The sequence below is a fragment of the Python bivittatus genome, unplaced genomic scaffold, assembly GCF_059951505.1.
Source record: "Python bivittatus isolate LINGU-HERP-01145 unplaced genomic scaffold, Pbiv_v1 ctg000240_np1212, whole genome shotgun sequence".
NCBI lineage: Eukaryota > Metazoa > Chordata > Lepidosauria > Squamata > Pythonidae > Python > Python bivittatus.
This window is the reverse complement of record NW_028277051.1, coordinates 952,922-976,624: the sequence shown is the minus strand read 5'-3', so window position 1 is coordinate 976,624 and position 23,703 is coordinate 952,922. Positions and strand designations below refer to the sequence as shown.

At 60.0% G+C, this 23,703-nt stretch overlaps 1 protein-coding gene across 2 annotated transcripts; it reads right to left on the bottom strand.

Annotated features, from left to right (window-relative positions):
• Positions 1–1,298: 1,298 nt before the first annotated feature.
• On the bottom strand, positions 1,299–12,671 carry TRAF4 (TNF receptor associated factor 4). 2 transcript variants are annotated; one of them, XM_088138691.1, is made up of 7 exons: positions 12,413–12,671; positions 6,170–6,221; positions 5,583–5,687; positions 5,254–5,415; positions 4,030–4,191; positions 3,042–3,197; positions 1,299–2,575 (listed from the first exon to the last, which is right to left on the bottom strand). In XM_088138691.1, the coding sequence occupies exons 1-7, from the start codon at positions 12,553–12,555 to the stop codon at positions 1,943–1,945; spliced, it is 1,413 nt and encodes a 470-aa protein (XP_087994817.1). In that variant the 5' UTR covers positions 12,556–12,671; the 3' UTR covers positions 1,299–1,942. The 2 variants fall into 2 exon arrangements, with proteins under 2 accessions (XP_087994817.1, XP_087994818.1); XM_088138692.1 differs by lacking the exon at positions 12,413–12,671 and adding an exon at positions 8,278–9,885.
• Between the last annotated feature and the right edge of the window lie 11,032 nt (positions 12,672–23,703).

Here is a 23,703-nt window from a genome sequence, read left to right as displayed (position 1 = left end):
GAGGCTGTGCACACTCATTCCGCCCTGGGGGGCCGCTCGCTCGCACGCATTTGCTGCACGAAGAGATCCTCACCTCACCGCCCCGGAGCCCCCGGCCTCCCCCCCCCCGTCTCCACCACCCAGGTAGGGGAGGGGCCCCGGAGTGACCCCGGGGGCAAAGATCCAGGGAGGTTACTGCCAACAAGCAGCGATTCACCATGAAGCAAACAGAACCTGCTTGGGTGCGTAGCAGACGCCTTGCAGGGGGTCTTCAAGATTATTCCTCCTCAAACAGAAAAAAACTCCCGTGTTTCACGGGGCTGCAAAGCGCACAGGCTCAGCCACGCCAGCTCCTCAGGGAAACGGCTCTTCCGTGGCGCCTGGTTGCAACGGGGGCGGGGGCGCCTCTCCTCCAACCCTCTCAGCTTCCCATTGTGAGGATGGGCTGCAGGGCGGTGGGGGGGGCACTCCAGCTGAAGAAGCACCCCCGTGGTCCCATTGCACCTGGCGAGAGTTCTCGTCTGCAATCTGTATGAGTTGTTTTACTCATCCTCCTCCAAGCCTACAGAGGAGGCCAGCAGCCACCCCAGCCGGAGGAAGACCAAGGAAGACCAAGACCGAGGCCGAGGAGAGTCCCGGGTCCCGGGGCAAGAGTCGCGTGGAAGAGGTTCAGATTCAGAGAGAAGAGGGGGCTTCTCTTCCCAGCAAAGGCTCCAGGGCTCCTGGGCAATTCCAGGTTTTCAGAGGAATCTCTGAAGAGCTGCCCGATGCTAGAACCGTCCTGCCCACGTCTGCAGGCAGAAGGAATCCAGACCATGGGACCACAGGGGCAGGAAATCCACACCCGGTGATTAAAACCCCCAAACACACACACACACACACACACACACACACGCCTGGAAATAAACACCAAAGGCCCAACGGTAGCTCCGGGTAGCTCCGGCTTTGCACCCCGTGGGAGATGGGGCCTGCTGTGGAGGGAACAAACCGCAGGGCTGGGGCTCTTGAAAAGAAACCGGAGGTGCCCCACGTCTGCAGTGGAAGCCCACGCAGCAGATGGGACTCTCTCCCCAAAGCATCTGGGGGCTGAAGCTCTGCCCCACCCAGGACAGAAACAGCAGGGCTCCCCCCTCTGTGTCCGGGCAAAGTAGACCGGGCAGCTTAGAACCAAAACGGGGGGAGGAGGCTCTTTTGGGAAGACAAAAGTTGAGCAGCCTGCTTTGGGGGCCCGCCCCACCACCCATTCCTCTTCCACGCAGGTGCCTTTGTGCACAACGCAGGGGAGCTGAGAAGTCAGGCCACCCATCAATCAAGGCCAGTTAATAAATACAAGGAACTGTTTATTAAAAAGAGAGAGAAAAGCAACTCCGAAAAAGAGAGGGGGACAGGAGTAGTGATCAGGGCTACTCCCTGTGGCCTGGTGGGCAACCCCCAAAGGGGGATAATATGGCTCTTGGGTGCAGGGCAGGGGGAGCCTCCGCCCCGCCAAGTCCAGGGTCCCGGGACAGCATCCAAACGTTGGGCACCTGAAGGGACAGCTGGCCAGGATCCCTCACGGTCCAGCTGCTTCACAGAGGGGACCAGGGAGCACAGCGGACCCCTGAAAGAGAGACCACCCCCATCTGGAAGGCTCCGATCCAGTGTGCGCACCCACCACCCAGCAAGGCTTCCTGAAGTTCCCCAGCGCACAGCTGGAGTTTGCAGACCCAAAGGGGTGCTTGAGGAGAATACGGGGGCAGAGGCAGCCCAGCTGCTCCAGGGAAGAAAGAGACCCCCCAGCCAGGCTGGACTCCTGCCCAAACCTGCAGCAACTAGCACCATTTCGACAAAGGAAGGGGAGTCAATCCAAAGCCGGTGCTCAGACAGACAGGCGGGTGGGAGAAAAGCGTTTCCAAGAGCAGAACCGTCGTCCCGAGGCGGGGGGACTGGCGGTATTCACCCCCCGCCCCGTCCCTTGGTCCACTCAAGAAATGATCTTGGGGGGGATCTCCACCGAGGCCTTGATGAAGACGGCGTTGTCCCGCACGTAGTTGCGCTTCTTGATGTCCTCGTGCGAGATGAACTTGGGGTACCCGAAGCCCAGCAGACTCTCGTCCAGGGAGGCGCGTCCCGAGCCGGGCTTCTGGAAGTTCTTCCAGTTGGGGTCCGGCAGGAAGGTCTCCGTGATGTGCTGTGGCTTGGAGAGGGAGGGGTCGCTCTGGTCGAGCAGCGAGAAGGTGACGCGGTAGGCGAAGGGCCACTCCAGCAGGTTGTCGTACTGGCCGGGCAGGACGCGGATGTAGACCGAGAGGTGGCTGCCCTCCCCACTCCCGTTGCCGTTGAGGAAGGCCGACACCTGCAGCCGGTAGCCGTACCGGTGGGTGTAGAAGGGGGGGCTGAAGGACTCATAATTGCTGCGCAGCCGGGCCTCCTGCAGCTTCCGGGCGTAGTCGGCGATCTTCCAGATCAGCACGCCCTCGCTGCCCACCGTCAGCTCCTCCACCTCGCGGCGCAGCTCGGCCAGCTCCTGGCGCTGCCGGGCCACCAGGGCACACATCAGGCCCAGGTGCAGCTTGGTGTTCTCGTCCAGGTGGCGGCTCAGGGACACCTTGGGGCACTGGGGGCCGGGAGGAGAGAGGAGGCTGCTGGAGGCTGTCTGGGACCCGGGGGCTCAGGGCGAGGGCCCGCCACTCCTCTGTCCCCAGGCCTTAGCAGGGGAGCCGGGAGGCACGGGGGGGTTCGGTGGAGGCCCTGCCCCAAAGCAGACCCCCCCACCCCCAGGCTGCTTGCCAGGCCTTGGCCCAGAGCCCCCCAGCCCGCTACAGCCAGGATTTCCAGCAGGCAGCCTGTGCTGAGCTGTGCCGCGGCAGGTCAGTGACGTTTCTGGCCCCCCGTGTCTCCCAGGAGCAGGAGCAAAGTAGAGGGTCTGAGTGGCAACTTGAAATAAAAACGGCTTCGGTGCTGAGATTCCCGAGCGCAAGATGGGATCGCAGATGGCAGCCACGGAAGAGGGCAAGAGCAGGCAGGCAGCGGGACCTGGGGCCTTTGCCCGACTGGAGGCGGGCAGGGACGGCCGTGCTTACCCGGTGTTTGCAGCCAGCCTCCTTGAAGGGGCAGAGGGCCAGAGCGGTGGAGCAGTTGTCCTTCAGGTGCCCACTCAGATCCTCCCGGGCAATATTGGGCACCCCGCACTGGTTCGGACAGGGCACGGGGTACCGGGGGCATTGGTACTCATGGTTCTAGAGAGAGGGGAAAAGACTCTGGAGCTCCCACACGCACCGTTAGGTCCACAGCACCATCAGAAAATGCCCACCTAAAGGCCCCACCTGGGGCAGCAACGGGTTTGGGCCTGGCACGATCCAGGGCTTGTGGGAAAAGGAAAAGGGCCAGAATCCCAAGGGGCAAAGTTAAGGCAACTCTGGATGCCCCACCCGCCAATCCTGTCTGCAGGACCCCATACTCCCGCACCCCACGTGCTGCCTTCCAGTCCCACCATGGAATATGGCAAACGCTTCCAAACGGAGGCCCACCCGCAGCTTCAGAATTGCCTTTTTTCTACTGTTTGCCTCGGGCATTCAGAGGTAGACTGCCTTGGCGCACTGAAGCTCCACTCTGCCAGGAGAGGCTACAACCCCCTGAGTATCTGGGGATCCCCTTGAGGTCTCAAGGCCACGTGCGGGAGAACCAGCGGACCCAGCCAGCTTCCCTGGCAATGGACTTGTCACACCACCCAGGATGACCGGCCCGGCCGCTTGGGGAGCCTTATGCAGCATGAGTGCGAAGGGGCCTGTCACTTCCTGAGCCCCCACAAATCCGGCAGAGCCCCACTGCAGAAGCCGTGCCCCCCAACCCTTTCCTGCAGCAACCCCAGTCCCAGCAGGAGGTCTCCTGGCCCGCAAGGGGAAGCAGCCTGGATCGGGGCACTCCCACAGCCCACCAGCGTGGTGGATCAGGGGGCCGTGCGCAGGGGCCCCGTTAGCTGAAGGGAGGGCACTCCCTTCCACTGACCCTTCCAAGTTCACTCCCATCCCACAAAATCCCAGAGCGCCATTCGGTGCCCAGGTCACCCACCTGGATGGTGTCGTAGAGGAACTCCTTGGCACAGTAGCTGCAGGGCTGCGTGCGCTTGGGACACTCGGCAAGCATGTGCTGGGACAGCAGCCGGCGCATCATGCGCGCCCCACACTTGTTTTCACAGTACACGCTCTCCTGGGGACAAACCCCCTGGTGGTTCTGGAAGGGCAGGGGAGAAATCAGGAAAAGTGAGGGTGAGCGAGGGGGCTGCTCCCAGATCTTCCAAGCTGGGACTTTGGAGGAGAAGCAGGCGGATGGGAGACCACCAGGAAACTACCAGGCAGAAGGACAAACTAGGAGGTTGAAAACCTTCTTGGGGCAGACAGTGGCCAACTGTTTTTACGCTTTGCCAAATGCTTCACGGGCTGCGAGTCACAGGACCTGAGCTCCAAGTGAAGGAGACTCAGTGTGCTGGCCGGACAGAGGAGACGGTGACCCGAGCACAGAGACCACCTGCAGTCCCCCAAACCCTGGCCTTTCCCCCCAGGGAGCTCCCAACAGGGCAAAGACATCCCAGCCCCGCTGCCCCCAAGGGCAGAACTGGGTCTTCCTGCAGGGAAGAATGGAGTCCAGGGCCGTGACCTGTGGCCCTCCAGATGCTGGTGAACGAGAGCGGCCAAGCCCCCTGGGGCTGCTGGATGCTGACCACATCTGAAGGGCCTTCCCAGTCCCCTCTGCGTCCAAGACCCTCCCTCCCATCGCGATCCACGGGCTTCGAGCCACCCCAGCGCCTTCCCCGCGGTTTTCCAGCCGTGGCCGACTCCTCATACTGATTTAATTTATTTATTCCAATTTACAGAGGATGCCGCTTTCCACCGTGCCAAAAAGAAAGCCGGAAGCACGGCCACGTTTGCCACCTTTTGTGGCAAAGAGGTGTTTTCCCAGAGAGAGACGCAGCTGCGACCTTGAAAATCCCTTCCAGCAGCCTCGTGCAAAGGTTAATAAACACACGGCAGCCGGAGTGACCTTTTGCCTCCTGCGCAAAGGCGGCAATGGTGACTAATGCGCTCCCTCGCTCTCGCACACGCGTGTTAAAAACACACAAGCCAGCCAGGCAGGGCTGCCCCCCCAGCAACCGGAGGGATCCTCTGCCTGGGCTGCCCCCAGCTGCCTCAGCCGCAGGAGGGCAAGCCTCCGTAGCTGGACCCCCCAGATGCAGGACCGCCACCGAAGACGGAAGGTCTCCCCCGCCCCCTGCCCCTGCCCCCCACCCCCGCTCACCTCAAAGGCTTCCCCCGTGAAGTCAGCTCGGCAGAACTCGCACTGGAGGTGCCTCTGGGGACAGTCGTGCTGCAAGTGGGGGGGCAGGTCGCGGCGGCTCAGCTTGGTCCCACAGCGGTTCGGGCAGGGCACCACATTGTAGCTGCAGGTCCCCAGGTGTGCCTGGACCACCAGGGAGGGAAGGGGTCACCGCGGAGGTGAGGGGCCCTCCTCTGAACGCCAGCCAAGAACCCTCCCTTCCCAGGCCCACTGGCCCCGCAAGCCAGCGGAGGGGCCGAAAGTGTCCGGGTGCCCCCGCGGGGCAGGAGGAGGGCGCGCGGGTTCCTGACCTGCAAATGGCGGATGGTCCCGCTCCAGCGACAGCCCTCCTCACTGTGGATGCACCGGACGGTCAGGCTCAGCACCTGGGCCTCCAGCTCGGGGTCCGGGTAGATCTGGAAGCACCAGAGGGGGCGCTCAGCTCTGGGCGGTTTCACGCGGAACCACGCAGCTTCCGTGGCGCCTTACTTCCCCCAGCCACCCCCAGGCCCCTGTGGGCACCAAGGTCCGTCCAGGTCCAATCCTGCCGCTCTTCGGAGCTCAGGCGAGGCCCACAGGGAGGCGGGAGCGCAGGCAGGCCGCTTTCAGGGGCTGACCAGCGAGACTGCCCCCCCTCCCCTCCCCTCCCCTGGTGGCCCACCCGGCGGCTCCTTCCCGCTCTTCCTGCCATCCGCAAACACGGCCATTCATTCATTCATTCATTCATTCTTGATGAGTTTCATCACCAGATGCCAGGGCAGGGCATGGGATTAACAAGCAATGCGCGAGAGAAAGAGGCTCTCAAAAGAAGTGCAAGGAGGCAGCAGGAAGCGGGCCAGGATGTGCCGAGGGGCAGAATCCCCCCCCCCCCAGAGCCTCAGCCAGCATTTGGGCTCACCTTGGCATAGTCGAGCGGCAGCTGATCCTCTGGACACTTGAAAACACCTTCACTGCAGGAGGAAGAGCGAGAGATTGGAAAGTCCGGGTGACAAGAAACTTCTCCATCAAGTCAGCGAGGCTGCCTGGCTCAGGCACAAAAAGATTTTTCCCATGCTGCCAACCCCCGTGCCAAGATGGCCCTGACAGCCACTGCCCTGGGGCAACTGGCTCTTCTACGCAGACGCGCTGGCCTGGAAGCTCTGAGTGCCCCCAGAGGGTACCCAGTGAGAGAAGGCCGGATTACAGGTAGTCCTCTACTTACAATCATTCATTTAACAACTGTTCAAAGTTATGACGGAGCTGGAAAAAGTGACTTACGACCAGTCCTTGCACTTATAACGGTTGCAGCGTCCCCGCGGTCATATGATCAAAATTCGGGCGCTTGTCAACCGGCATGTATTTACAACAGTTGCAGCATCCTGGGGGGGTCACATGATTGCCATTGGCAACCTTCCCAGGGGGCTTCCGACAAGCAAAGTCAATGGGGAAAGCCGGATTTGCTTAATGACCGCGACAAAAAGCAAAACTCAGGCGTGACTCACTTAACAATCATATTGCTTATCAACAGAAGTTCTGGTCCCAACTGTGGTCGTAAGTCGAGGACTACCTGTACAGCATTGAGGACTAGATTGTTTTTTTTTCCCACCTGAGATTTTGATTGGGAAAGTCCACATTTTAATAGCTTCTGCTATTGTGTCATCTCAATGGTACAGGAAACACTTTCCTTCGCAGCCACAGCTGATGGTATTTACCCAAAAGGAAGTCTCGCGTGCGGTTTGTTTTTAGTGGCTTAGCAGGTTGTATGAATCAATCGCTGTCATTTGCAAGCCCATTAAGACAAAACCCCACTTCCTTGGGTTTGCCTGGTGTGCTGGAAGAACTGCAGATTACTTAGCAGCACAACTGATGGTGGCTTATTCTGGGCAGCACAGAATAAACAGACCAAGCCGTTGTTCAGCACCGTGTGAACCCAGTCGCTATGCCCGGGACAGCACATGACTTCTTATGCCTGTCTTCAGGGGGACCGACGTGCCAACCTCCCTGACCGCACCACTCCATTTGCCAGGACAATCCGCCGGATTCAGCCCCCAGCTCAGCAAGCCGCCCCAAAGGGGACGGGGCAGGGCAGGAAAGAGAAACTGTCAGGGGAAACCGGGGCCTGTCCCCGAGGTAGGCAGAGGGGAATCCCCATTCCTGCCGCCCCAAGTTTCCGCCTTACTTCCCGCCCAAGAGCCCTCCCTGTCATGGTGCCCGCCCGCCCACCTGTCCCCTGGAGGTCGGATCAGCCCCGACCCTGCTGGCCTTCAGGACGTGGTTCTTGGGGGTCCAGAGGTGGGGCTGAGCCCATCCACTGGTTGCATTAACTTGTGAGCGACGGGCCTGTCTTTACCCCAGCTGCTGTTCATGGCGGGGGGTAATGCTTTTATATATTTTTTAACAGCGTTAGCCACCCAGAGTCAGGAACTTGAGATGGGCAGCCATCTAAATTGGAACAAACAAACACGTCTCTTCCTCGCCAAGGGGCCTGGCCTCCTGTTCTGTAAGGGGCTGGCAGGGCCCTCTGCTCTGCCCACGCTGGGATGACTGGCCAGCACCCTGCTCCTGCCAGTTTCTCAGGCAGACAAACTGGAGACTCTTCTGGGGGGGGGAGGCCTTTCTCAAGGCAGTTGATCTGTCTAAACCCCCGGGGTGCCCAGGCACCTGCTGAGCCCACCCAGGCCCAAGAACAGCTGCAGGGCACAAAGAGGGGCCAAGCCCCCCAGATCAGCTTGTCCATCTGCTGCCCCCCCTCCTGTCCCATCCTGCCAGGGGCCCTTCCCAGCCCCCTCTCCAGATCCTGGCCCAGTCACTCGGCGCTGCAGGGCCCTGTCACGGCCAGAAGCCATGCGCCCTGCATCTGGGGACGCCGGACCACCAGGGACACCGCCAAGTCAAAGCATCACCACCTTGGGCGAGACCTCCGAGGTCACCCAGTCCAACCCCGCCACACTGCAGGATCTCCCACACCATCCCCGAGAAGTGACCTTCCAGCCTCTGCTGGAAAACCTCCAGCGAAGGGGGACTCACCGCGCCACGCAATAGCCCATTCCAATGACTGGCAGCTCCTCCTTTCCAGATGTTCTTCCTAATGCCTCATCTGCATCTACCACCTCGAAGCTTCAGCCCATTGGCCGGGGGGGGCTTTCGGCTGCGGCCTCCAAGCATTGTGCCTCTCGGCACGTCTCACGCAAGGAGCTCAACCCTTCGGGGCAGCTGCAGGAGACCCAAAGCCAGCCTGGCAGTGGCGGAGCTGGGCCCTCCTGGGCTCCCGAGCCAGAGCCGGCCAGCCCCCACTTCAGCCCCGGCCAAGGCCGTCTGCAGCCGCTGCTCCGCCTCGCAGGTGCCGGAGGGGCTGGGGCAGCAGTGCCCAGAATCCGGGGACTGGGCTCCCCGAGTTGGAGAAGGGCCACCTGCTGCCTCTCAGGCAGGCCGTCCACAGGCAAGGCAGAGGGCAACGGGCCTCTCCAGCATTGCCTCCAGCATACCCAGATAAAGTGCCTCGGCTTCTGGAGGTTCCATAGAGGCTCTGTGAGTGAGTGCCACCAAGATAATGCTCCTCCTCCCTGAGAAACCATAGTTACCCCATTTTATTTTTATATTCTGTTTACCAGGGATGTCTGAATTCACGGTGGGGGCGGCGCGACTTTATCCTACTGTTAACTGCCAGGGGGGTGCAGAGATGGCGACTAAACGAGCTGCCCAGCCCTCTCCTGCAGCTCCGCGCTGGGCCTGCCCTGCCGCAGAAACCACCACCTGCCCACGGCCCTCCCTGCCTCGCTGCTGAGCCTGCCTGCCTTTCAAGGGACTGGCCAAAGGTCATTTGGCTCTGGGTGCCACCAGGCAAACAGTGACTCAGCCACGGGCCCTCCCGTCAGCCAACCTCCCTCCGCTTTCGGGCAGGCCCCCAGCAACCTCCAGACGCCCCGAGTTCCTGCAGGGGATCAGGGAAGGCCTTTGGCCAGCGGAAGCCACGCCAGGGCTGGTCGCGTAGGCACAGCCCAGCCCAGGAAGACGGGCACTTTTCCCAACAGCCAGGAAGGTGGTGATGGGGAGGGGCACAGCGAGGCGCCAAAGGGGTGGGCAGCAGAACCAGTTGGGGCTGCAAGGAAGGAGGTCGCTGGAGAGCAGCAGGAGCAGGACTTGGCACCTGGCCAGGGGAAGGGGCAAGGCGCTGTCCCCCCAGAGGCGCCCACCTGCTCAGCAGACACCCCACAGCCCCAACCAAGGCTCCGAGGCATTGGATCTGCCAACTCGGATGGGTATGAAGCCCAGGGGCTTGCCGGGCTACTCCCGTGCCCCAACTCTCAGCCATCGGGCAGGAGCCAACCAGCCTCCTCCTCCAGTTGGGGGCACAGCCAGCCTGGGGAGAGAGGCCTGTGGGCACCACTCCAGTTCTCACCTTCAGGGGCCAGGGGAGAGGGACCGCCAGCCGGAATGGGGTCCAAGGGTGGCCAATCGCCGGGAAGCCCACCAGCCCCTGGTCCCTGGAACAGCAGCTTCCCTGAGCCTTGCTCAGCCCACCAGCCTCGGCCCTGTTACGTTCTGGAGGTCAGAAAGCGCTGCTGTTCCTGGTCCCGTCATTATTATTACACCCCACCTTTATTTGGTACAACTCAAGACAGGGTATATAATGCCCTTGCCTCCTACCTGTGAGGTGGGCTGGGCCGAGAGAGGGGACCCAGCCAAAGTCACCCAGCCGGCTTTCGTGCCTACAGGAGGACCAGCACTCACCATCTCCCCGCTTCTAGCCTGGCACCTTCACCGCTACGCTCCCCCTCTGTATAAAACCAGCGTGCCCCTTGAGCACGTACAGAGAGCATTCCCCTCTCTGTTTAGGGTCAGGCCATGGAGACTGGGCGCTCCTGACTGCGAAATCGGGACATTCCTCCCAGCCTCGGGACTTCTCCGCAGGAGTGCCGAGGAGGCCGTTCCCCAGGCTGGGTGCCCCTGCCAGGAAGGCCGGCTTCCCCTGCCCCTCGCCTTGCCGCTGTGGAGCCACAGGGAGAGCAAGGGTTAAAGAGCACGAGGGGCTGCGAAGGCTCCCAGCGGGGGGGTGGGGGCTGCAACCCATTAATCCCCCAAGCTTGGCTGCTGGGCTCGGCGGCCGGGGAATGTGCTGAGGCAGCAGCACGGTGGCGGAGAGGAAGAGGAACACCTCCCCGCCCCCTAACCTTCGGGGACCCAGGCTGGGCTCAAGGGCTCCAGCCCCACAGCCCCAGGGCCTGCAGCAGCGCCCCAGCCTGTCCCAGAAGCGCTACGGAAGGTCCGGCCGGCCCACGCTTGATACACAGGAAGCCTGGAGCCTTAGCCAGGGCCGGAAAGGCGCTCCCCACTCCCCAAAACCCCTCCGGCCCAAGGCATTGCCTCTTCCGGCTCGGGTGGGCGGGCCAGCCCCCTCGCGCTCAGCACCCATCAGAGAGGTGGCCTCAAAGCTGCTCCCCCCGGCCCAGAAAAGCCATCGGTCCCTGGTGTTTCCGGCCTCTCCAAACAGCTGCTGTGAGATGAAAGGTGTGTTGCCCCTTCCCTTCCCTTCCCTTCCCTTCCCTTCCCTTCCCTTCCCTTCCCTTCCCTTCCCTTCCGGGTGCTCTCAGCATCGTGCACAGGGGACTTGAGGCAGGCAGGGGGCTGCTAAGCCCCTCTTCGCTCCCACCCACATGGGGGCACCCACCCGTGCCAGGAAAACGGCAGCCCCCCCCCAAAACCCCCAAATGCCACTCAAGAAAATGTGACATCTTGGAACGAGAGGCGCAGCAAGAGGTTTGGGGTGAGCACAGGGGAACGGCGGCTTATCTTAAAACCCAAGGCTTGGACTTGTGAGGGGAACCCTCAGTTGCCCCCCAAGCAGCAACCAACCCACCTGAGCACGTCCCTATATTTATGGAGGGCTGGGGCCTGTGCACATGTGCGTGCATGCGCACACACACACAAGAACAGCAACTAATGGAGCGTATCGCAGCCTACAAACTTTACGCTTGCTATTGAGGGCAAAACAGCACTCTGCTTGGGGGCAGAGCCCCTCTGAGCAGCGCTTTCTGCCTCCCCCACGCACAGGGCTCCTGAACTGGAAAAGGGAGGGCGAGCAGACGTGCCACTGCCCCGCCAATGTAGCCAGGAACACTTTCGCTCGGCCCCGAGCCCTTTGCAAGAGTTTGCTTCTATCCAGCCAGCCACCCACTTGTTTTTTCTGTGTACCCAAGATCCGGTGGCACCCGCAGGCTTGGACCACCCGCTTCTGGACACCCGTCAGAGTCCAAGGACAAAAGCATGCCCGGAGTAAACCTCACGCAGACCCTCCCTACCGCTGCTTTTTCTCGGGACGTCTTTGCACTTCCCAGTCGAGCTGCAGCCCTGCAAATTTCCCGGTGGTCTCCCATCCAAGGGGTAGCCAGGCGCAGCCCTGCTGGGCTTCTCGAGACCGGCGAGAGCCGGCGAGTTTCTGTGCAGGCCACAGGCGCCTCCTCGTGACGGCGAGCCACTTTCTGGGCTAAACTCCCCTCCCCGCCCACCCCCCGCTCTCGGGGACGCCGTCGCACCCCACCCTGAGGCCTCCCCTCCCCTTGACAGGGCGAGCGAACCAGGCGGGCAGCATTTCTCGGCTGGCCGGCCAGCCAGACCGCCCGCCGGAGGGGGGGCGCCGCTCCCCCCAGTTCCTCCCTGCGGGTCGAGCCACTCAGCGCCCAGAAGGCACCCAAACTTTGCCCGGATTATCTCTGCAAGCACGCGCGCAGAATCGCGCGCAACCAGGGCACCGGCGCAGGGCCGTTGCCCGGCCACCAGATCCCAAACAGCGCAGAGCCCGATGGCCGCGGGGCGGGCGCTGCCTCGGATGGCCTCGACGGGGCGCCCGGGAAGGGGCGGCGGAGTCCCCGGGCTGAGCGCGACCTCCGGGCAGGGCAGCGGCCGCGGGCTCCGAGCGACCGGGCAGAGCAGGGCGCTCCCGCAGCCTCCGCCGAAGGGAGGGGCCCGCCCGCCCGCCGAGCCCCGGCCGCTTCGCCAGCCCCCCCCGCGCGCCCCCTCGCCAGGCGCGGGCCGGGTCTCCGCCGGGGACGCCGCTCGGCGGCGGGGAGCAGCGCCGCGCGGCTTTCTGCACATGCCCAGAGGGGCGCGCCCGGAAACAAAGGGCCGCGGCGGGGAGGGCCCGGGGGCCCGGGGCGCCACCGACCTGAGGAACTCCTGGAGGCAGGTGTCGCAGAAGCGGTGGCCGCAGGTGGAGACGCGCACCGGCTCCCGCATGGCCTTGGCGCACAGCGGGCACAGCAGCCGCCGCTTCGGCTTCTCCAGGAACTTGTAGTCGAAGCCCGGCATCGCTCCGCTCCGCTCCGCTCCGCTCCGGCCCCTCGGCCCGCCCGCCCAGGCACCGCCGCCGCCGCCGCCGCCGCCCGGGCACCGCCGCGCCGCTCCGCGCCCCGCCGCTATTGTGTGCGCCGCGGTCGGGGCGCTGGGGGGCGCGGCCCGGCGAGGCCCCGCCCCCCGCCCCGCCTCGCCCCGCCCCGCCCCGGACGGCGGACGGCTTCGCCTCTGCGCCCGCTGCCCGCGGGGCTGCTCCGCCGCCAAGCGGGGAAGGCGCCCTCGGGCCGGGCGCTGCGCGGCTGCGATCGCCCGCGGTGCCCCTGGGTCGCAGCGGGCGGCGAGCCTCCGGAGGCAGGGAACCGGCCCCGCGCCCGAGGAGAGCGGCAGGGGCAGGGGCCGGGGCCGGAGGGCCCCCTGCCCGCCCCGCCGCCCCCTTTCCTGGCTGGCAGGCCGCAGCGCTGCGCGGCTCGGCCTCCGTTCCCGCGGCTGGGGATGCTCTCTGGGGCGGGGGTCGCCGCCCTGTTCTTCGGAGGAGCTGAGCCCCGGGGGGGGCCGCTCGTGGGAAGGCAGCCCGGGGCGCCCGGCCTTCCTCGCTGGCGTCCGGGGCCGTGGGTGGGGGACGGCGCTCCAGGAAACAGGGCGCAAAGGGGAGCTGAAGGGGGGGCAACTTGCAAAATGAGCCTCCTCCGCGCTAACCCTGGCTAGGGGTGAGAGACAAAGCAGGGTGAACCACAAGCACGCACGCAGGGCCAAACCGTGCAAAAGCCTAAACCGGTTTTCCAGACGGACTCGCCCAACGTCCTATCCTGCTGCTGGGGGGGGGGGGGAAGCGTCTTTTGAGAATCTTAAAACCCCAGCAGGGTTGAGGCCATCTGAATGGGGGGGGGGGGCGTCTGCTGTTCCAGTTTCTGCCCATTTGCTTTACAGAGAGCCCCCCCTCCAGGATGACCCAGACTGCAAGCTGCCTTGGCGGGGCTGGGAGTCCAACCCTCCCACCCCGCCATCCCCCACAAAGCAAACAGTCTCTGCCCTCACCTTGAAAATCAACCATGGGGAAAATAGAAACAGGACATGCTTTAACCATAGCAACTTCAAGAGGTCTGGACTTGGACTCCCAGAATCCCCCAGCCAGCGTGCTGCTAAGGTTGAGGAACCCTGCTTCAGAGAAGAGTCTCTGGGGTGGGATTGTTAACACGAGATGTTAGGGTTAGGGTTAGGGTTAGACCTTGGAAGCCTCCCCACACCCAAGGCCTGAGGGTCTGGGGCTGCCGGACCCGGTGGGATCCCCAAAGAGGAGGGCTAGTGCTGCCCCACGCCTGCCCTACGCAAGGGCCACCTTGAGGAAGACCAGTTGGCACCTGGGGCAACCCCCCCCTTCCTTTGCAGGGCCACAGCTCTGGGCTGCAAAGCTGAGCGGCCAAACCAAGGGTGGGCGCCAGTTCCCTCTCTGGGCCCCTCCGGCCCAGTCAGGACTCCTTTGCTTGGCAGCAGCCCACCAGGGTCCAGGAGAAAGGTCCCCCTCCCCATGAGATGCTGCCAGGCCTACAGGCAAAGCCAGGGGCCACACCTCCATCTTGGCCTAGGTGTTGCAGCAGGAGAGAGGGGGTGAGCCATGGTGGCGTCTGCTGAAGGGAGGCACGGCTGGCAGAACCCTGGTAAAGTTTGAGGCTGAAAAGGTGCTCCCGGACTGATGTTTGACTTCCCCCCGGCTGTCCTGCCCCCAGGCAGCAGCCTTGGGCTCTCCTTGCAGGGCCCGTCCTTCTGAGGGGCAGGGCAACGCTCGTGCCCCCTTTGGGCTGGTTTGACTCTTGGTCTTCTACTGGTGTTAGTGTTGTTCTTGCCACGGGAGGGTTCTGTCTCTGCCCGCGGCCGCGTTCATTGCCTTCTATCAGTTGGTTTATAAGGTACTGACTAGTGCGCTGCCAGGGTGCCGTGTCTGCCAAGGGCTTCAGAAATGTCATAAATCGGGCTGGCTCTGGGGCTGCAGGGCCTGACTGCAAACCTCGCTGCTCCAGGAAGGGTCTGTGGCCAGGTGGCCTTTGTGGGAAGAGAGGGGTCTGGGGGGGCTCAGCACCAGGGCAGGATCCTTCCTGGTTTCTGTGGCAGCAGGGACGGGGGGGGCAGGGAGGCTCCTGCTCACCCCAGGCAGGTCTCGGCTTGTCCATCAACGCGACCCTGCTGGATGGCAGCCGGGCCTCTTCAGGGCTTTCCTCCTCACCAGCCCCGGCTGGAGGTCTGGATTCACGCCCGGGCCCTTCTGCGGGGATTAAGCCAGCCCGGGCCGGAGGTCGGCCTCCCAGGAGAGGGTTCAGCCCCGGGAAGTTCCAGGCACTTGCGAGTGCAGCCTGCCCTGGACTCTCCTGGCACCCGCGAGGGAGGCTCTGCGTCTGTCCACTCCAAAGTGGCCGCCGGGCATCGGAAGGAGCGTCTGGGGCCCAGCCAGGCCACCAGAGGATATGACTAAGAGCAGTGCCTGGCTGCAGAGGCGGTTGGTCTCCAGGCTTCTTCTGCGCTATGTGCTTAGACCTTTCATTCAAACTGAATCAGCTTAGGAATGTTTCGCTAAAGCCAGACCTGTCGCTGTCAGTAACCCCGGCACCCCTTCTGAAGACACGGACTGTCTTCGTCTCCCTCCAATGGAGGACACTGCAGAGCTGGTCTTGGGGAGGGGCTCTTCTTGGGCCACACACACACTCCCCAAATGGGGGGGCTGGCTTACTCCCTGGTGGGCACAGCGACAGCGAATCCTTGCTCCTCCATCCCCTTCTCTGGCCACCTCAAATATTCCCGGCCTCGCATCTGACTTGGTCTTCCTTACGGGCAGCTGCAGCCTCTGGCCCTTTTCAGCTGCCGAGACGCCGAAGGACACCAGGCTGGACCGGGAAGGAGGTGAGGCTGGGGCTGGGGCTCTCCTCAGGGAAGGCTGGCTTCTCTCCAGCTTATTTTAATTAAAATGTTTTTTTCAAGTCAGTTTGGACAAGAAGCAAGATTGGCGCCAAGGTCGTTTTCTGCATTGCCCACGGCTGGTGTAGCAGCAACCCAGCCAAGGACGTTGTGTTTATGGCACTCAGCGCGCCCATTAGTTGCGCTCCGAGGTCCTACCCACGCCCCCCCTCGCCTCTGCTGCCATCAGACTTGCCAAGCGCTTCCTGTGGAGCCCCCGAAGCGTCGCTGCCTTTCGCCCGGCTCTGGGGAGGCCGAAGCAACTTGTCCGCCGCATCGGCCAGCGGTTGCTAGGGTTATGCCCACCCTTTCCCCGTCCACACAACAGGCTCACCACGATTAGCCTAGTTGTGCCCCTGCGCACCACCTCTTCGCCCCGAAGAGCTCCCGGGGCTGGGTCCGTGCACTTATGTGGCTGGTTGGGAGCACAAAGTGCCAACGCTGCTCGCAGGGGCTCAGCCGTGGGGACGCCACTGTGGGCTGCCTTCGGCCACCTCAGGTCCCTGCGGCCTCAGACTACGGCCTCCGGGCCTCCAGCCCAAGGAAGGTGGCCCTCGCCCGTTGGGCCGTCCTCCCCCTCTCCTTCCCAATGGCTCACGGAGTGTTTACAGGTTCCTTGGCTCTGTTATGACTTAGTCCAAGGCGACGCAGCAAAGGCTGAGCCTGCTCCCACTTCTGTGTTTGTGTTTCTGCGCTGCGAGGGCCTTGGCGTCTCGTGAATGGCCCTTCTCTTATCTTGGCTCCCCCGGGCACCTGATTTCAGGCTCCAAACATTTTCTGAATTCCTCTGAAATGGAGGGAACGGAGCCCCTCCACCCTGGAAGGAGACACCCGAATATCGCAAGCCTCCCTGCCCCTCCCTCCAGCTTTGCCCGGGAGGCTCTCAATGCAAAATGCTGCCGGGGTTATTTTGGAAGGGGGCAGGGAAGCGGTTTCTGGCCTGGAGGGGGAGGAGGAGGAGGGCGTGGAGGAGGGCAATGCCCGCCAGCTCTGATCTGCGGTCCCTTCTCTCCCACTAAGAGCCGAATTGGGAGGGGAGGTCAGCGCCTCCAGATGTTAAATCAAAACAGCTGCTGAGAAACGGAGGGGAATATCCGCAGTTCCACCCTTTGGCGCTGTGGGGAAACTTCACCCCCAAATGCCCAAGGATGGGGCAGGTGGGTAGCCGTGGCGCATGGGTGCAGGTATGCAGCGGCGAAAGGGGATGTCCTGCTTGAGGGCCTGGGCCGGTTGACGGGCCGGCTGCTCTCGGCATTGGAGCCTGTCTTGCCAGGCGGGGAGGCTGCACAAGCGCACCTACCCCGGATGCCGAATTTAGCCATTGGCCAGATTTGTATTTATTATTTTTATCAGATTTATATCTTCCGGCCTTTTGAGATGAGCCAGGCCAGGAGGCAGACACCGCAAGAACTGCCACGAGAAGTCTACCTTTTCAACACATTGTTCCTTTGCCAATCTTTCCTTTGCCCCCCCTGCCCCCCCACCTTTCCCCCAGGAGCTCAAGACGCTGTACGCGGCGCCTTTGTCTCCTGTTCTTTCCCCCCCAACTACAGCCCTATAAGGTAGGCCTGGCTGAGAGAGCAAACGGGCCAAAGTCCCCCAGGGACCTTCCTAGCTGAGCGGAGACTTGAAGCAGGCTCTCCCCAGCCCGGGGCCAGCACTTTTCCCGAGGCACCACCCTGGCTCTGCAGGAGACGCCGAACCTGACGGGATCTCGACGGGCCGCTTCTCACACGCGCTGGCCGAGGTTACACAGATTCAGCTCGTGGCACGAGTACAGCAGCTCCGCTTCTAAGGGACCGAGTTAGATCGATTGTATGAATAATGCAGTCTCTCAGTTGTGGATCCCAGACACAGGGAGTCCCTGGGTTAAGAACGCCCGGTTTAAAGATGACCCGTAGTTAAGAATGGAGCCTGTTGTAGCAAAACCTGAGTTAAATACACAATGGTCCGAGTTCGTTATGCAAAACTACTTATACAGGTTTTTCTTCTTCCTAGCATTTTTCCCACAGCTGCAGGGTCTGCTTTTTTTCCCAGATCAACCCAATGTTGATCCATTGCTTGCGACAGGAATGGACTGACTGGCTTGTCACCCGAGGCTGACGTCATGGGCTGAGAGAGAGAGGCGCTGGCCCAAATACCACAAACACTACTACTCATGCCGTATTGTACAACAATACTGTTCCGGCTTACATGCAAATTTGACTTAAGGACAGACCTTGGAGACGGAACTCGTTCTTGAACCGGGGGCTCCCCATATCCCGGCTTAGTAATACTGAAATCGAGTGCAAGTAGCGAGTATTGATTGCGTGCGGGCACTCGGGGGCTGAAACTCTGTCCAGGCTGATTGAGAAGTTTCCACGGCATTGTGAACCTTTCTCCTGGCCCAGTTTCCCCACCCTCACGGAATATCCAAGACAGCGATTGTTCTGGCCTGCCATACAGGATTGTTGCGCGCTTCAGCCAAAACCAATCCGTGCTGTGCATTTCTGCCAACTCAGGATCTGCTTGCCTTCCTAGCAAGGATGCTCAGGTGTTGTAACCCTCACCGCAGTAGGAAAAGTGGGTCCTGAGGCTTTGCTGAAGCAGTGAGCCCCCTCCAACCTGAGGGTCTGGCCTCTGCTGTGCAGCAGCGGATGGCCTGGGAGTCCCTACTGCCTTCCTGTACAGTCAGCAAGGGTCCCCGGCCCAGGCCTTCCGGCAAACGGAGGGGGGTCCCTGTAAAGCAGGGCCCCACAGCACTTGGGGGGGCTGTTTCCACACCCTATCCAAGCAAAGGTGCACGAGGGAAGCACGAGGGGGCCCCCTGCCTCTGCAAGCCCCTCAAAGGAGAGGAACAAGGCTGGTCCTCCCGTTACGCAGGGCCATCCCGGACGTGGGGCACAGGAACGTCACTTAGGCTGGGACACAAGCGTTCCTGACCCGCCCGGCCAGGCTCCCCTCTCGGTCAGCAGAGGATCCCGGGGAGCTTGGCTGGGACTTGACTTCGCCTCCCACCATCTCTGCAGGAGGAATTACGCTCACAAAGCCGGACCGTGCCGCTTCCTCAGGGCAGGAATCCAGACCGAGGCCAGACCAACGGGGGTCCAGCCTGCGCTTCGGGATTACCGCAAGGGGAGCCCACCCACGTCTCGGGCCTCTGGACTCCCCTCACTTCTAGGACGTTCGGTCGGGACTTGCCTTCCTCTTTTCTGTTTGGACCCATTAATTGGACCCAACACTCACAGCTGTCACTGGCCAATGCAGAGCAAACCAGAGCTTTTTTTCCGTGTGAGATTTGGAAACTTCTGCTGATGCACCCAAAAATTGCGTCTGCCTTTTCAGCAGTCTCTCGCCGATGGCTCGTATTCAGTTTGCACATCTTTTTCCCAAGTATTATTGCAAAGCCTGGTGCCCCCGATTCCACACTGGAGGTGCGTTCGCATGTTGGCAGTCCCTGTTCAGTTTCAATCTGCTATTTCCAGCCCATTTTTCTAGTCTAAGATTACTTTGAATTGTATTTCTGGGCCCCGAGATATTATTCTACATAACTGTGTGTCATCTGCAGATTTTCTCCATCTCTTCATCCAAGTCATAAATAAAACTGTGAAGAAGTGCCAGGATGGACACCTGTGGCCCCGCCGGTCACCAGTTGGGCGAGGCATTCTCAGGACGCACTCTTTCAGCACGGTGCACAAGCTAGCTGCGTGTCCCATTAGCAGTCACACATTTATCTAGTGCTGATCGGGGTGCTGTGCAGCATTTTGCCAAATGGCTTCCTGGAATCTACAGCATTCCTACGACCTACGAAGTCTGCATGGGAGAGAACAGACCGATGCTGAATCCGGGCAAGTCAGAGTCACTCCTTGTTATTGGCGTCCTGTGCCTGCCCCAGTGATGTCTCTTGATCGGGTGGCACTACCCCGGCAGGGTAGGCCTGTGACTTCGTGTCCTCCTGGACTGTGGCTCCTGTTGGAACGGCAGGTGGAGGCCGTGGCTCCTTCAGCCGGTGTGCCAGCTGCAGCCTGCCTAGGGCGGAAGGACGTCGCTAAGAGACTTGTCCCCGCGTCACCCCGTTTAGACTACTGCAGCACACGCTACGTGGGGCCGCCTTTGAAGACCGCTCTGAAGCCATGGGGGTTCAAGCTCAGAGGTTCACGTGCCGGCCGGTGCTTGCCGGTGGAAGCACATTACGCCAGCGCTGCGGGCCCTGCAGTGGTTGCCAACAGACTCCTGGGTGCCACGGAAGGCACTGGTGCTGCCCTGTAAAGCGCCAGGGCATCTGCAGGGCTGCCTTCTCCCCTGGCATCGGCCTGGGCAGCTTGAACGACTTGGGAGAAGCTGCTAGCGGGAGGGAGGTGGGGGGCTGCGGCCCGGAGGCTCTGCGCCTCGGTGGTCCTTGGGAACGGCCCCAGCGGACCCCCGGTTGGCCCCACACTCACACACCTGCCTCCAGAAGCAACGGAGCTCTCCCCGAGGAGGTTTTGGCTGTGGGGTGACCTTGGTTAGGTTTACAGACTGACTTCTCTTCTGGTTGTATGCTGTTGCTTTCTGTTTTTATCCTCCTTCGGATTGCGGGTGCGTTTCTGAATTTTTGGTGTGTGCTTTTGCCTTTGTGAGCTGCCAAGAGTCCTTTGCTGCGGGGTATAAATGGGACCCCTCTCCCTCTCAGGCGGACTGGTCAACAGAAGGACTGTCCACAGTCGAAGCTTTGCCCTCCACCGGGCATCCGGAGCTCACCTGTTCTCCTGTCAGCTCTTACGCTGCAGCAAGGAGTTTGCTTCTGTCTCTGGGGTGCCATCTAGTGGCCCCCCAGATTTAAGCAGCGGAAATGCCGCTGCTGGGCAGGTGCTGGTGAAGCCTGAAACGCCACCTTACTGACTCGTGTGTTAAACCGCAGCACACGTGCACTTCTGATTATCCAAAATGGGAAACACAGCAGTACGCCAAAGCCCGTCTGCCCCAGCTTACATTCTACGACGGGGAGAGCTTTTAAAAGGACCTTTCACGGGGAGAGGAGCCAAGCAGCTGTGGCGCCCAGAGGAGCCGCTGGCAGGAAAGGCATTGGCCCTGGCGACGCCACAGTGCAGGACAGGAGCCCCTCGTGACGCGTTTAGCTGCACCCGGTCAGACAAGGATGGCCCTGCACCAGGTCAGGGCTTCGTGCTCCGGAGGCTGACCAGTTGGCCAAGCCATTTCTCTCTCTTCTATTGGCAACCCGTTTGAAAGAGGAGGAACCGGCTGGGACAGCCGGAGCTCTGCTCTTCCAGCACTCGAGAACAAGCGCCGAGGCCGGTGAGAATGGCGATCCCCAGTGGAGTGGAACCCAGCAGATCGCTGCCCCCAGTCCCTTCAGGCTTCCTTGGCTGGCCAGGCAGGATGGGGGGACAAGGCTCTGGTTGGATTTCTAGACTGCTTATGGCAATGCTCCCACTTCTTTTGATGTGACCCAGGCCTTGAGGGTTTTCATCCCCCAACCCTCACAGGGTTCAGCTGGAAGCCCTCCTGGGCAAACAGGGCCAACCTTATTTTTACCGGTCCTTGTGAGAGGCAGTTTATTCCATGTTAGCGGCCTATCTTCCAGAAAACCCAGACTAGGGTCCCTCAGCCCCTCTCTTCCACCACTTGCAGTGCTTATCATGCGCTGGCGGTAATCCTTCTCTTTCCAGTCTTTTTCGATGGACCAAAGTGATTGCAGAATCAGAGTTGGAAGGAGCTTCTGAAGTCATCCAGTTCAACTTGCTGAAACCAAGTCAAAGCGTTCCTGCCTGACGGCTGTGCAGCCACTCCTTCAACATAAAGGGGAACCCATCACCTCTCCGAAACATCGGTTCCACTGTCAAGCTGCTTTTTTTCTAGCACTCAACTGGAACCTCCCTTCCTGTAACTTAAATCCATTATTCCATGTCCGGCATCAAGAGAAAACAGGACCCAACTGTCTTTGGTGTGACATCTTCCAGCTGTCTGATGAGCATTAGTCTCCCCTCATCGTCCTTTCTCAAGGCGGAGCACACGCAGCTCCTCTAATCTCTCTTCGCAGCCTTAGTTTCTATTCCCCCATCCCCTTTCTCTGAACCTGTTCCAATTTAACTGAATCCTTTTCAAAGAACAGTGTCCAGGACTAGGCGCGCTACTCTATTAAGGAACTTCCACGATACAAAGAGGGACAGATTTGTCTGGCAAGATTTGTTCTTGACACTCACACTGAAGTCTTGTAATTACCGGATCGTTTTCAAGGTGCGTACAAGCCGTTTCCTTCATGAGCTGCTCTAGAATCTTTAGACTGGTCTGCAGTTTCCCACATTTTCTGTCTCTGTTCTTTCCGATTTGGTCTCCTTCAGTTATCTGGCACTCCACCAGTTCTCCAGGATTTTTCAACGGCGACACATGAGGGTTCAGCCAGACTATCAGCTACTTCCTTTAGTATCCTGAGATGCCATTCATCTGGTCCTGGAGACTGAAGCTCATTCAAATTAAGGAGGCATTTCCTGACTACAGAGTTGTAAATTTTAACCTTCAATCCTGCCTCTTCATCCTGCTCTTCAAATTTCCTGATGGAGCGTTTTTTGTTGTTGTCGTTGTTCATGGGACCAAAAAAGGAATTCAGTAGCTCTGCCTTTTCTCGGTTACCCATTAGGATTTTGCTATTTTCGTTCATGATGGATGGAAAGACCATCTAATGCCCTGGCACCTTGTGCTTCCTTCCTAAGTCTTTCAAGTCTGTGGCAAATACAGCAGCAGCTGATCTTTGCAGCATCATTTGTCCCCAGATGGATTAGCAGGAAGGGATAATGATCACTGGGCTTGATAAATTTTGGAAGCTGTTCTGTCACCATACTCCTGGTAGTCAGCACACTTGTTTCAGCTCCTCATAGTGGTGACCCTTCAACTACCACAACTCTCCCCTTTGTCTTCTTGCAGGGCACAACTGCTGCCCCCAAAATCCTTTGGAGGTCTATCATCATGTCTCCTGTTCTGCAATACCTTTTTTTCCTCCCCTGAAGACTCAAAAAATCTGTTCCCTTTGTGAGAACCTAAAAGTAGTTTCTGAAGCCCGTGAGTACCGGTTTGTACCGAAGATTCAAAAAATCTGTTTCCTTTGTGAGAACCCAAAACCAGTTCCTGAACCCCATCAGTACAGGTTTGTTTCAATTCTGTTTGTAATGGAGAGTTGTTTCCTTTGTCAGTTTTTGTTACACAATATTTTTTCTCTAATCTGCTAAATTCTTGTCTCTTATCAACTGAACTTAAACTGGTCTACTCCAAACTCCACTGGCAAATTCCTGTTAGCTCTCCCTGTTAGCTCACTCACTTCCTTGAAATTGACTACCTTATATTTCTCATATGGTCTCTGCTTACTCAGCCCCCCCCCCCCCCAAAAAGCCATCACTCAATCACCAGCAGGGAACCAATTCCTTGAGAATTCCTTCCTGCTGTGGCAACTGTCTTGCCCCCAATCAGACACCTTCCTCATGTACTCATCACTGTCTCAAGTAGTCAGGGGGGAATTTCTCCCATCACCTGCCCTGTTTATTTTTCAGGGCTAAAGATGGAACCTGCGGTTTCTCATGGAGAAAGCAGCTGCTCAGCTTCTAAAGCTTTGTGGCTCCATTCCCAGCTCTTCCACCCTCAGGTCTTGTCCTGACCCAAACCTGGGCAGTTAAGTAACAGACAGGACTCAGCAAACAATGCTGACTGAAGTAGGCCCCTCCTCAAAATATTCTATAGACTGAGCAATTGCAGATTGGTTTATGAATGCAGTGTGCATGTCAAATACACACATTCCAATAGTAGTAGTAGTAATAACAACAACTGTAGATACATTGCAATTCTTACTAAGAGGCACTAAAAATGGAGGGTACCAATGCTGTTTAAAAACGTAGCTTTCAGCTCTGAATTTGCCCCTTCCCCCCACTTTTCCCTGGCCAAACTTTGCAGGGGACTAAGTACAGACAGCTGCTCCTGGAATAGAAGTTTGACACAGAGAGATGCTATTGTTCGTGGGGGTCAGGCAGTCTGAGAATTTGAGACTCCATACAATTTGGGAGGTGCCGCTGGACTGGACACTGCTTGGGAAAAATAATGGCTCCAGAAGCAAGAATGCTCTGTTGCTGATGGCCCCCGTGGGCTGGAGAGGGTTCAACAGACCACATCCAACAGGGACCAGGGTCAGATCATGGAATGAGGCAGCGGGATGAATAAAAGCAGCAGCAACGTTCAGGCCTCTGAATCACTCCTGGT